At 41.2% G+C, this 14,322-nt stretch overlaps 1 protein-coding gene across 2 annotated transcripts; it reads left to right on the top strand.

Annotated features, from left to right (window-relative positions):
• The first annotated feature begins 8,941 nt into the window (after positions 1–8,941).
• LOC306898441 (histamine N-methyltransferase-like) lies at positions 8,942–14,119 on the top strand. 2 transcript variants are annotated; one of them, XM_079463924.1, is made up of 7 exons: positions 8,942–8,973; positions 11,160–11,307; positions 11,411–11,463; positions 11,572–11,679; positions 11,793–11,923; positions 12,266–12,359; positions 12,628–14,119. In XM_079463924.1, the coding sequence occupies exons 2-7, from the start codon at positions 11,171–11,173 to the stop codon at positions 12,981–12,983; spliced, it is 879 nt and encodes a 292-aa protein (XP_079320050.1). In that variant the 5' UTR covers positions 8,942–8,973; positions 11,160–11,170; the 3' UTR covers positions 12,984–14,119. The 2 variants fall into 2 exon arrangements, with proteins under 2 accessions (XP_079320050.1, XP_079320051.1); XM_079463925.1 differs by having other exon boundaries at positions 8,942–9,137; positions 12,628–13,296.
• Positions 14,120–14,322: the final 203 nt, after the last annotated feature.

Genomic DNA, 14,322 nt, shown 5'->3' with positions numbered 1-14,322 from the left:
TAAAGAATGATCATTGAAATGGTGGTTGTTCTCACCAAATTAGTGGGACATATTTATATTGCTGCTCATATAAACTTTAAATTGATCATTTGAGAGACATAACCAAACATAAAACTTTGTGACTTAAACTATGTAGTTTTGACCTTAACGTAGTAACTTTGAATGCAGTTTAATTATGGATATGCTTTTAATGAGACAATGTTGAATAAATCTGGGTACATCTTCGTCCATTTTTATGCAGTAGTTTATTATCAGAACTACAGTAAATGTTATAAACAAGCAACTGATATGAAATAAATGTTACGTTCATTATTTTCTAATAATTATTTATTTGTAGGCTAATTATCATTATCATATTATTCATGGTTAAGTCTGTTTAATTGGCTTTTAAGTGTCTTGACAAGGTCATCAGTGCTCCAGTCCTCTATGTGTGTCTTAGAGACACATGGTCTTGTCTTTCCATTATAATTGAATGGTTCTAGTGTAAATTGTGTTCAACTTTCATACACATTATAGTGATGTGAAATTATATGAGGAACACAAGAGGGCATTAATGCGATTTTTGTGAATTGTTACCTACAGCTTGTGTCTGTGAATTTTTGTTACAAAAAGTAAAATTGAATATCTGCTTCTAATAATCATAATAATAGTTCATCATTTTAATAATACTTTATTAGTCATTAATAACTTTATATTAGAGTAGAATGGTGACTAATACGCTGCTTAAATTTCTTCCTTATGTTTGCAGAAGACATGAAAAATAGAGAATAATGGAGAGTACATTGAAATACAATTATTAATAGTGAATTGTGTGTCAACAAATCCAAGCATGCAGTTTACCATCACCAACTCTCGGTAGATTTTAATAACAGTCACTTAACTTCGTTTACAGATTAGCATTGATTTGTTATAAATTTGTGAGTTTCATAAGTTTTACATAAATGCTTAGAGCACTCCCCAATATACATGAACAAAATAAACATTTCTTCCTGAAGAGTTCAGTTTAAAATGTGTCATTCAAGTTTTATGCGTGATTTAATTGTAGCAGGGGAGCTAGCTCCTTTTGCTTGTAGGGCGTGGCCAAGCACATGGTGGGGGGTTTATAAGCAGGCACTTGAGAGGATGCCAAAATATGAGGTCCAGTCCCTTTGTTTGGATCTCAAGTGTGTGGAAGCCTTTTTGGTATGCTCTCGAGGACATTTGCACCTGGTTAGGGCTCGAAGCAGGTAGGCTAAGTGAATGTTGCTTTGTGTTTTTATGATCACAAAGCCTTTAAAAGCACGAATCTTGTTTACTACAGATGTGAACATTGTGGGGATATTTTGTTATTCGTTGCGGACACCGTTGGAGAGAGCGGGTATGTGTATGGATTGAGATTTTAAGTGTTGGCGACATGTGGCTTTTTTCAATTAAGGTAATGTGTTTTTAAGATAGATAAGTGTGGCATAGACCGTCGGTAATGCTGTGTGGTTTCATCAAGGAGATTGGTCCAGTGTTGTTGACAGTGTTGCAGGTAATTTAAACTATTTTACATAGGGTTGAAAGGATTTTAAAGGTTAATATGATTAAAGGAAATATTTGTATTGTTATTGAATTATAAAGTGTATTTCTGTGTTTCTTTGTAGTAGGTGGAGTTGTTCGCTGTTCCTCCTGTTTTTTGGTTCGGTTAGGTTTTTCCCTTTGCTGGTCTGTCCCTGTACGTGCGTGCCGCATGTTTCCAATCTAGCTGTGGGCTATGATTGTGGTGTAGGGGACTGACTAGCAAGGTGATTTCATTTTTGTCTATTGTATTTGTGTGTTAACGTCCCTTCCCAGTCTCTCATTCTTTTGGGCCATTGAAACACCCCCCATATTACATTGACGTCCACCAACCGTGGACTACTCTCTTGTGCGTGGTTTGGTGTGGTATTGTTTTGGCAGGTATTATTTTGTTTGTGTTTATTTGAAGTGTATTATGAGTTTGGGATTTTGCATATGAGTTATTTTGGGTCTTGAGTGGTCCTGTGTTTAGGCCGCAATTGTATCTGGGTTTGGCCGAAGGTAAATTAGATCGATTGAGAGGGGGGAGGAAACCATTTGGTACATGTTTAGTCTTCTACGGGAGAATTTACCTGTTTGTCTTATTTAACTCTGATGCTGTGAATAAACTCTTATATTTTTGGAAAACCTTGTCCCCTTGTGCCTACTTTTAAAGCTCAAGGGTTTTCTACCCATGCCAGGAAGAAGCTCGGGGTAACATTTTGGCGTAGTCGGCAGGGTCTTATTAGGGTTTTCCCTTTTTTTTTTTCTTCTTTTTTTAGTACTTAAGACTGGGAAGTGGAGAGTTTGTTTTGTTTGTTTTTTTTATACGGAGGAACAGCGGACAGCTTCGTGGGCGATTGTTTCGGGAGACATCGGAGTGGGTTGCTGCAGTGATGGCGGAAGAGCTGGAACAACTACAAGGACAGTTGGAGCAACTGCGAATGGAAAATGAAAGACTAAGACAACCACCTCCAGCAGGGGGGTTGGCAAGTGGGGGTCCGAGCTCGGCCTCAGAAGCTACGGGACAGCGACGTGAACAGGCGATATATTTGCCAAGAGAGAGAAAATGTTCTAAATTCTCTGGTAAGGGGCTCCCGGGTACCGCTTCGTTGGAAGAATGGATCGAGGAGGTGGAGAGTTGTATCAGGGGGAGATATATGTCTGAATTGGACAAAGCCATGTTTGTTTACGATCACCTAGAAGGCGAGGCTCGGACGGAGATAAAATTCCGGCCTGGGGAAATCAAAGACAATGCTACTGAGGTATTTGCAGTATTGCGTGAACTGTATTCGTGTTCCTCTTCTTATGTACTCTTACAGCAACAGTTTTTTGATAGAAAGCAAAAAGAGGGTGAATCTCTACAGGAATTTTCTCATGCCTTGATGGCTCTTATGGATAGTGTGCGAAAAGCTAACCCTAGGGCGGTGTCTGATCATCAGGTGATTCTGCGAGATCAGTTTTGCGAAAATGTTCAGGACCATGCACTTCGTAGGGAACTAAAGAAAATGGTAAGGCAGCAGTCGTCGTTGACTCTCCTTGAACTACGTAAAGAGGCAATGCGTTGGGTGGAGGAAGGACAGCCCCAAAGAATTAGACCGGGAAGGGTAGTCCCGCACGCATTTGAAACGCAAGCTATTGCCGTGTGTGAGGAGAACAGTCTCGTAAGTTCAGAAGTTATGGAATTGAAAGACATGGTCTTACGACAACAAGCACAATTGGATCTGATCCTTAAGATGCTGGGTACCCCTGATGGGTCTCCAAATAATATTGATCGAGGTCTCAGAGGTAGTAGGTTTCGTAGAACACCTGATGGTCAACCTATATGTATTAAATGCAACCAAGCTGGTCATATAGCAAGATATTGTACCACCAATATACCAATTAGGCCTTTACCTGTTGTGAGTTCCAGTAGGGGGGGTGTTGAGTCTGCCGGGTTGACGGAAAACTAGAATCCCCCCGGGTGCAGAGCCACACACTGGAGATGGGGGTATTGGGCTCAAAAACTGATGTAGGACCTCTTTGTGGGTTGGTGGGGTCTTGTCCAACATTGACTGTTAAAATGGGATCTGTTGATGTAATGTGTTTGTTGGATACCGGCTCTATGGTGACCACATTAACAGAAAGTTATTTTAATTTGCATTTTTCTGATTTGGGTAAGGGGGGTCTTCATGACTGCGCATGGTTGGCATTAAAAGCTGCTAATGGCATGGATATTCCTTGTGTGGGGTATGTAGAACTTGATATAATTTTATTTGGGGTCACATTACCCAGAAAAGGGGTTTTGATTGTTAAAGATCCCTGTTTGCCTAGCATGTATGCACGGAAGGAGAAAATTCCCGCTGTATTGGGTATGAATATTATCAGAGAATGTTATGCTAACCTGTTTAATGAGCATGGTGCTGAGCTTTTTAAGATCCCCCAAATACAATCAGCTACTTTGGGGTGGAAACAGGCATTTCGCTGCTGTCAGAAAATTGAAGCCATGTCCAATTCTTGCTCTTCCTTTAAGGTTAGAGTTCAGGGTAACACCCCAGTTCGGGTGGCAGCGGGCACACTCACCCTGGTTCCTGTTACCTGCCCCCAAGTTTCAGGTGCAATGGTTGAGTTTCTCCTAGAACCATCAGGGCCTGAAGAACGGGCTCTTCCGGAGGGTTTGCTAATGTCCCCCTCCCTGGTGTATGCAGAGAGAGGGTTAGTCTATGCACCCATTGTTAATGTAGGTAGTATGGAGGTATGGGTAGCCCCGCGTCAGATTATAGGCTCTGTTCAGGTAGTGACAGTCATAAGCACTCCAGGGCCTAGACTCGAATTATGCCCGGAAGATGTTTATTGTGCCAAAGTATCCGTTCAAATGGGGGAGCAGTTGTCTAACTGCCATATCGACGTGCCCTCGTTCGAAGGGCTGACTGTGCATGAAGCAGAGCAGGCAAGGGGGCTTTTGAATAAATATCAGGCTGTTTTTTCCAGCACCGAAGGGGATATAGGCTGTACTGACGTAATTAAACATGAGATCCCGTTAGTGGATGATAAACCGGTCCGACAACCGTATAGACGAATTCCCCCTGCCCGATACGAGGGTGTACGCTCTCATATTCAACAGCTTTTAGACAGTAAGGTAATAAGGGAAAGTAGTAGTCCTTACTCTTCTCCGATTGTCCTTGTACAGAAGAAGGATGGGACGATTAGGATGTGTGTTGACTATCGGCAATTGAACGCAAAGACGCGGAAGGATGCTTATCCCCTGCCAAGAATTGAGGAGTCTCTGGATGCCCTTACGGGGGCAAGATGGTTTTCTACCCTAGATTTAACTAGCGGGTACAACCAGGTTGAAGTGGCTGAGGCAGATAAGGCAAAGACTGCTTTTTGTACCCCGTTTGGGTTGTTTGAATTCAACCGTATGCCCTTTGGGTTGTGTAATGCACCAGGGACGTTCCAGAGAGTCATGGAACGGTTGTTTGGGGATAAGCGGTTCTCCTCGTTGCTGCTGTATTTAGATGATATAATTGTGTTCTCCTCTTCAGTACAGGAACATTTGGTGCGGTTAGGGGATGTTTTTCAGCGATTACAGCAGGAGGGTCTGAAGATCAAGCTGAGCAAATGCTGTTTCTTTCAGAAGCAAGTCAAATATTTGGGACACCTAGTGTCGGAGCAGGGAGTTTCAACTGACCCTGAGAAAGTGGCGGTAGTAAAAGACTGGAAGCGTCCTGTGCACCTGGCAGAACTTCGTTCCTTTTTAGGGTTTGCCAGCTATTATCGTCGGTTTATCGATGGATTTGCGAAACTGGCTAAACCTCTTCATGAATTGGTAACTAGATTGAGTGGCGCTGTGAAAAAGGGCAAGACCCCACGGTTGCCCTTGGTTTCGGTATGGGACGAAGAGTGTGAGAACTGCTTTCAAACTCTGAAGACAAAGTTGGTGACAGCCCCGGTTCTGGCATATGCAGATTTCCAGAAGCCTTTTGTTCTCGAGATAGACGCAAGTCATCAGGGTTTGGGGGCAGTTTTGTCCCAGGAGCAGGGTGGTAGGCGTCGTCCCATTGCTTACGCCAGCAGGGGTCTGCGGAGGACAGAGCGGAACATGGAGAATTATAGCTCCATGAAATTGGAATGTTTAGCTCTGAAGTGGGCTGTATGTGATAAGTTCAGGGAGTATTTGCTGGGAAATGATTTTGTTGTCTATACGGACAATAATCCGCTCTGTCACCTTCAGACCTCAAAGCTGGGTGCCCTGGAGCAGAGGTGGCTGTCACAGTTAGCCTCGTTTAACTTTGTGCTTAAATATCGCCCAGGGAGAACTAATCAAAATGCTGATGCACTCTCTCGACAGGCCCTGAATAATGTTTTCCCGGGAACAGAGATTCCGCAAGTTTTACAGCTGCAGTCAAAGGGTAGGTCACCAGAATGCTTGGTGGTGAGTGCTAGTGAGGTTGCTGCACTGCCGGGATGTTCACCGGTAGATTTGGCTTGTTTGCAGAAGGCGGACCCAGTTATTGGTCCTATTATAAATGCTTGGGCCACAGGTAGTGGTTTGCGCCCTTCGGGATTGGTTTGTAGGGATAGAGCTGTAAAAGAGATGGCTAGGCAGTGGGACCGTTTGCGTGAGAGAGAGGGATGCCTTTATCGTTTAGTGTATACACCGGATGGTCATAAGGAAATCTACCAGTTGTTGTTGCCGCAACGTCTTCAAAGAGAGGTATTTAGTCATTTGCATGACAGCCATGGCCATCAAGGGAGAGATCGAACTGTAGAATTGGTGAAGCGCCGTTGTTATTGGCCAGGAATGGTGAGAGACGTGGAACGTTGGTGTCAAGAATGTCAGCGGTGCATCCTTGCCAAGGCAGTCCAACCAAAAGTAAGGTCATTTATGGGAACACTACAGGCATCCCGGCCTCATGAAATCTTGGCCATGGATTTTACTGTGTTGGAGCCTGCGAGTGATGGGAGGGAGAGTGTCTTGGTACTTACAGACGTGTTTTCCAAGTTTACCCAAGCGATCCCTACTCGAGATCAGCGAGCAAGTACTGTGGCAGAGGTGTTGGTTCGACATTGGTTTCACCTATTTGGGGTTCCCTGTCGTCTGCATTCAGACCAAGGGCGGAATTTTGAAAGTAACCTTATTAGCCAGTTATGTAAGGTATATGGGGTGCAGAAGAGTCGGACTACTCCTTACCACCCGCAGGGTAATGGGCAGTGTGAACGTTTTAATCGCACTCTTCACGATCTGTTGCGAACAATGCCCCCAGAGAACAAGAGGAAGTGGCCCCACCATTTACCCCAGCTGGTTTATGCTTATAATACCACCGTGCATTATTCCACTGGCATGAGTCCATATTTCCTAATGTTTGGATGTGAGCCTAAGTTGCCAGTGGATTTTTTGTTAAATCAGGGGGAAGGAACTGTCGAGACCCCAGAGCATTGGATTGTGGAACATCAAAGTAGGCTCCAGTCAGCATACAGGGAAGTACAGGAAAGGTTGAAGGAAAAGGTTGCCCGTCGAAATAGGCGCTATGAGGGTAGAATCAATGATCAGGGTTTTGGAGAGGGTGACTTGGTCTACCTCAGGAGCCACCATCGGGGAAGAAGTAAAATTCAGGATGCATATGACTCGTGTCTGTATAAGGTGGTGCGTGGGCCAGGGGAGCAGGGTGTGGTGTACTCTGTTGCTCCGGTGTCGCAGGCAGGACCAGTGAAGCAGGTCCATCGGATGGAAATGCGAAAGGCATTTATTGATGTGGGTCCAAGTAATGATGATACTACGTCCGAGGATGAAGATAATCCAGGTATTATCTCTCCCCCGGACTCAGATAGCGATTCTATTTTAGGGGTAGTATTGCAAGATGATTGTGACATGCCCCCGTTGGGGTCCACTGAGGATTGTGTCTTGGAGGCCACCCCTGTGTTCGAAACTACTCCGCCCATAGAACTACGGCGCTCCAGTAGGTGTACCGCGGGTCAGCATTCCAACCCTTATAGGTTACCTATGACTACAGTTGTTGGTGAAGAGTTGTAGCCTTGGAAACATGTATGTTTCTAACTGTATTGTTTAGGCTATAGGGATATCGGTGGGTCACCGATAAAAGTCTCGGGGAGAGAATGTAGCAGGGGAGCTAGCTCCTTTTGCTTGTAGGGCGTGGCCAAGCACATGGTGGGGGGTTTATAAGCAGGCACTTGAGAGGATGCCAAAATATGAGGTCCAGTCCCTTTGTTTGGATCTCAAGTGTGTGGAAGCCTTTTTGGTATGCTCTCGAGGACATTTGCACCTGGTTAGGGCTCGAAGCAGGTAGGCTAAGTGAATGTTGCTTTGTGTTTTTATGATCACAAAGCCTTTAAAAGCACGAATCTTGTTTACTACAGATGTGAACATTGTGGGGATATTTTGTTATTCGTTGCGGACACCGTTGGAGAGAGCGGGTATGTGTATGGATTGAGATTTTAAGTGTTGGCGACATGTGGCTTTTTTCAATTAAGGTAATGTGTTTTTAAGATAGATAAGTGTGGCATAGACCGTCGGTAATGCTGTGTGGTTTCATCAAGGAGATTGGTCCAGTGTTGTTGACAGTGTTGCAGGTAATTTAAACTATTTTACATAGGGTTGAAAGGATTTTAAAGGTTAATATGATTAAAGGAAATATTTGTATTGTTATTGAATTATAAAGTGTATTTCTGTGTTTCTTTGTAGTAGGTGGAGTTGTTCGCTGTTCCTCCTGTTTTTTGGTTCGGTTAGGTTTTTCCCTTTGCTGGTCTGTCCCTGTACGTGCGTGCCGCATGTTTCCAATCTAGCTGTGGGCTATGATTGTGGTGTAGGGGACTGACTAGCAAGGTGATTTCATTTTTGTCTATTGTATTTGTGTGTTAACGTCCCTTCCCAGTCTCTCATTCTTTTGGGCCATTGAAACACCCCCCATATTACATTGACGTCCACCAACCGTGGACTACTCTCTTGTGCGTGGTTTGGTGTGGTATTGTTTTGGCAGGTATTATTTTGTTTGTGTTTATTTGAAGTGTATTATGAGTTTGGGATTTTGCATATGAGTTATTTTGGGTCTTGAGTGGTCCTGTGTTTAGGCCGCAATTGTATCTGGGTTTGGCCGAAGGTAAATTAGATCGATTGAGAGGGGGGAGGAAACCATTTGGTACATGTTTAGTCTTCTACGGGAGAATTTACCTGTTTGTCTTATTTAACTCTGATGCTGTGAATAAACTCTTATATTTTTGGAAAACCTTGTCCCCTTGTGCCTACTTTTAAAGCTCAAGGGTTTTCTACCCATGCCAGGAAGAAGCTCGGGGTAACATAATGATTGAAAAGTGTCTTACGTTGTTTATCTTCTGCAGCAGTGTTGCTTTAAGAGAGAGGGCGGGGTTGGTATTGGTGGGCGGGACCAGAGAGCTGTCTGCTTGCGCTGCGCTCAGCGTCACACACACACATTGATTGTATCACGGATGAGAGTGAAGGTAAGCTGTTGCGCTTCTGCTTGTTTCATATTATTGACAGACCGGCGATGTGTACACGAGCCAGTGTACACCCAGTGTCAATCACCTAGTGTTAAGCATACATTACAATTATTAGACTATTGTGTCAAGTAACAATGAACGGCACGCTGTCAATGAACCGATTGGTGAGTTATGACGACAAATCATGCTTTTTTATGTGACGTCACCTGTTGTAACTAAAGTAGATATGTAGACTGCGTATTTGTAATACATTAAGCACCTGCTTATTGCTTATGACTATTTTACTTTGTGTCTTATTTTAATATATACAACAGAGTTGAGTCGATCTTGACAAATGCTGTTGAGAAATTAAATGAGATTATTCTACTTCATAGACTTGCCATGCTTTATTACATGTCTAGGTTATTAAGCAACATGATGAGAAACGTGAAACACAATAGAGATTGAGCCGCGTATTGTGTGTTTAAAGTCCCAGTGGAATTAAAAATTACAATGCCAATTTCTTCATGAAATATTGCAGCGTTTATTCTAAATAGTTTACCGATGTGGGTCATTCTCTTTTTAAAATTCGTGCCCTCGTAATCTTAAATTAAAATCTGAAAATGCACTTCCTTCCAAGTGTCTGTCTGCTGCAATGATCTATATAAATAACTTGTTCATGACGTCATTACACTGAAGCTACAGCGCTGCCATGTTGGTATGACCAGACGTTCTATTAAATTAATAGCGAGTTCACATATTAATGATAAAACAGTGAGTTACGTTCATTTTCATAACAGTACGCGTACATATCAGATCAGCAGACTAACGAGACACCTCAACATATAACATATGTGCTTATTCTGAAATCTAAATACAGATAAATACAGGCTGTATATGTTTTTAAGTCATGAAGCTTTATTGTTAAACATGTGCCCTTACAACAGTTTGCAATACACACTCACCTACATACATTGATTTCTATACGTCACTATTTTGCCCAAAATAAACATAAACATTGGACAAAACATCAGAAGTAACAATTCATTTAAACACACCACACATGTGTGAACTAAAAACGTATCGCGACCCTAACAAGCCGAAAAACAGGTTGTTTTTTATTGTCATTTTGACTGTAAGTCAATGGCGCTCTGTCAGTTGGGCATACTAAGATGGCGGCGTGATCGCTTCCGGTGGCTTCACCTCCTGTCGTTGGTTTAGTGTTCTAGGCGCAATCCAGTCATTTGTAGTTCAGTGGTCTGCTGCCAGTTCCATTTCAAAATGCAACGGCTGTTTTTGTACATCAAATCACAGAGAAAGCCACACCCACATTTTTTCTCATTCGAAATTCCATTTCACACGGAAATGCGTAAAAGTACGGAAGTAATAACGTTCGCAACTTCCGGTTGACAGGGAAAATATAAAATTAACTCCTATTGATGTTATGCATTGACGTCACTTTCCCACGTGAACATGTCGTAACACGCCCTGGGACATGCCCCCCTGGGTGGCATAGCACCCAGCAAAATGGCTGGGGAGACAAGGAGAAACAAAGAAAATGGGACGCAATTATTCGTCAAATTACAAGCAGCCGGACTCAATGGTGATCGTTACGGCTTCCCTACGACTTACAACAATCAAGTGCTTCTGGACACTGAAATGTTGCGCGGAATGGCTTTTCGTGATATTGTAAGCAGTCATTTTGCTGATTGTGTTTTGCCACCCAGAGGGGTGCACTCCAGCGTTCCCACATGGAGCTCATGTGGTAAAGTGACGACATGTCCATATCCTCTATTCATGGGCTGGGTTATTTTTATTAAAATAATAGTTCAACAAACATACCTAAAAGTTTGCAAAAGAAGTCAAATGGGTTTTTGAATTAACTCATAAATCGTTTGTATGTGCTCTTGTTCTTCCTTTTATTGTTATGGTGCGTTAATCTACAAAGTTCTTCTTTATACAAAATGATTTGCACTCAGAGATACAAACGTATTAAATGATGATTTACTCAATGATTTTAAATGTGGATGCAGTAACCAAATGGCTAAACACACTGAAGAAGGCATTAGCCGAAACATCTGTGTTATTGAATGAACTCCCTTTTGAACTCCTTATTACTTCACATCAATGATTGGCTAAGAGGAAACGTGGCACAATCTAGGAATTTTTATACTGTGGGTTTACTTGTTACTCTTTGTATGTTTCAGGCAGCAAAACCATGGCAGCTCCTCTCAGATCTCTGGTGGAAGATTATTCAAGATACCTCAAATCATTTGAACTCTTTTTGAAACGTTCATCAGAGCACCAGTGTATGCTGGACTTCATTCATAATACACTACCAGACATACTGGATAGGTGATTTGTTATTTTACGGAATTTTATTCTCGGTGCATGTCAAGACTGTAAAATTGTTCACGTGTCCAGACAAAATATAATATACATTAATATCTTTCTTCAGGATTGGTGGAGGGAGGCCCACTTTCAATGTAATGGGAGTAGGGAGTGGAGCAGGTACAGTAAATTAATCCTTAACATTTTGTTTATTAAATCATAACATTTACTTATTAGATTCAAAACCATACAAAGTCGCAACATTTTGAAATTTAATCTAATATGCAGGTGAGATTGATCTGGAAATGTTGGCGCAGCTCCACATGAAACATCCACATGTGAAAGTTGACAATGAAGTGGTGGAACCCAGCATAGATATGCTACACAAGTATAAAGGTCCTACTCATTTGACTAACGTTCAATTAAACTGATCTTAACTCTTTAAATGGATATTGTATTTAATAGGTATTCATTCTGTTTCTCTTGTTTCACTGTTTCTTTTTATTTAGTACGGGTGTCAACAACGCCAAATCTTGATTATGTAAATTTTACATGGAATGAGATGACAGCTGCTGAATTTGAGAAGCAATGGCAAGAGAAACACCTTGGAAAGAAGATGGACTTCGTTCACATGATACAGGTTATGAGCTACCAACAACGATGATACTATCAAATTTGTGTTAATGCACATTTATTACAAATTCAATATTCAGCATAACAGCTTGAGTACAAAGTTGATTTGACAAAAAAAATGATGTTGGTCTTTCCTATTTGGTATGTTCCCTAGTTACTTTAATGACAGCATGATCATGAACAGACATGGACACCACACGTTCGATCCATGTTTGCATCTTTATGAGCTTTAATTGAAGCACAAACTTAACATGTCACGAATGTAAAACATTTTAAAGTGAGTTAGTGCAGAATCTTAATATTACATGTTCATTTTGTATCATTACATAATATTTTATGTGTTTAACAGATGCTGTACTATGTCAAAGATCCAGAGGCCACAGTCTCGTTTTTCCGGAACCTCTTAGATAAGGATGGAAAACTCTTAATCATTTTGGTGTCAGGTAAATGCTCTAGCATGATTTATATATATCCATTTAGATCAGATATTCTAATCACTAGTCTTACAAACCCGATTTGGGACATAGAGCACTATGACTAAGATACGGATCACATACAAAAGGTGTTAAAGGGCCCCTTGAAGTTGGATTGAAACAATCTCATCTATCTTTTATGATATGATAAAGCATGTGCTTTAAATTGCATTTCACCATGTTAATCTCTCCGTTCTCCTAAAGTTGTGACCTTAAAAAAAATCTTGTGTCTGCATAGGTGAGAGTGGATGGGGAAAATTATGGCGTACCTTCAAAACCCAACTCTGTCACACTGAGATCAGCCAGTGTGTCACTACAGGAGATATAAAGACCTTCTTAGATGCTCAGGGTATCCCCTACCGTAACTATGAGCTCCCGTCCCAGATGGACATCACTGAGTGCTTTACAGATGGAGATGAGGTTGGAGAACTGCTGTTGGATTTCTTAACCGAGGTGATAGGCTTCACTAAGAATGCTCCTGAAGACCTCAAGAAAGGAGTGCTGGATTTACTAAGACATCCAGACTGCAGTAAAGAGGTGGACGGCAGGATCATATTCAACAACAAACTGGGAGTCTTAGTGGTTGAGCCATAACTCCATGACTCCTTATGTCTTGTGTTCAGCATTCCAATCTTATAGCAGTGCAGAAAGTGTACATTCCTATTTTCTGTTCTGCTTTTGAGAAAATAAATATGTAATATTGTAACATATACTGTACATTAGTTGTAGTAACAATCCAAAATAAAATAAACACATTGTACTGTTTTAAAGTCTTAAGGTATACTGTACTTAACATTAAATACATAGCCCAAGCATCATTATTTACACGTGTGTATTGTTTATATTAAATGTAAAATACAGGTTACAAAAGGCGCCGTGTGACCATAAAACCTCAGTAACAAAGTTCAAATGTGTAATGACTTATTAACTGACACTGTATAATTTACTATAACATTCTTCATGATGAGAATAGATGTTTGGTTAGCTAGTTGTGTAATTGTGACCTTACACCTCTTGTGGGTTTGACAGAAGTTCAATATTTAACCAGTGAGGACAAAGGTTGAAGTAATCCGCATTTAAAACTCACATCAAACTGTTTGAATTTATTATATCAAGTCAATGTTTCAAATGTGTTGGTCTCACTATTCGCAGAATACACAAAAGGCACAACATGTGATAATCCCTTCTCCCAAACATCATAAAATAGAGACTATGTCTGTCCCTCGGATAAGCAAGTAAATTTGATTAACGTCAAACATGAACAAAATACAGATAATCAACTGTTACAACTCGGATTGTTAAATATTAGATCTCTCCAGGGCCGTGCACAGACATTTTGAGGGGCAGTGGCCTAAACCAAAAAAGGGGCACCAAGGGGGTGGTTGCTTGTTAACACAAATTATCCAGTTATTAGAAAATATACAATTAAAAAAGAATTTAGAACACGCTCAAATACATTTTAGACTTTATTGTAGATGTTTTGATAGAACAAACTCTAACCAGGGGTGTTCTTCATACCACTGTCCCTGAAAAGAACGTACTTGTTCATTGTACCACATTGTACATTATATTGTGTTTTTTTTAAATGCGCAGGATCTGATGGATTTTGTAACTGAAGCAAAAACTCAGTCTTCTGGCTTTTTCTCCCTTGTGTACATGGCTGTGGCTGCCTCACTCTCCATTTCTTCCTGTCTTCCAAATTCTAATAAAACAGAAATATTACTTATCGGACCAAAGACACGCAAACTGAATATTTCTGATTATAAACTGCAAGTTGAAGGATGTACTGTTACTCCAACTAATACTGTAAAAGATCTAGGCGTTATATTAGACAGCAACCTGTCATTTCAAAATCACATCTCAAATGTCACAAAAACAGCCTTTTTCCACCTAAGAAATGTTGCCAAATTTTGAAATATTCTATGTGTTGCTG

This window comes from Barbatula barbatula (genome assembly GCF_947034865.1).
Source record: "Barbatula barbatula genome assembly, chromosome: 9".
Classification (NCBI taxonomy): domain Eukaryota; kingdom Metazoa; phylum Chordata; class Actinopteri; order Cypriniformes; family Nemacheilidae; genus Barbatula; species Barbatula barbatula.
The sequence above is the reverse complement of the archived record's forward strand: the minus strand, read 5'-3'. Positions and strand labels throughout refer to the sequence as shown.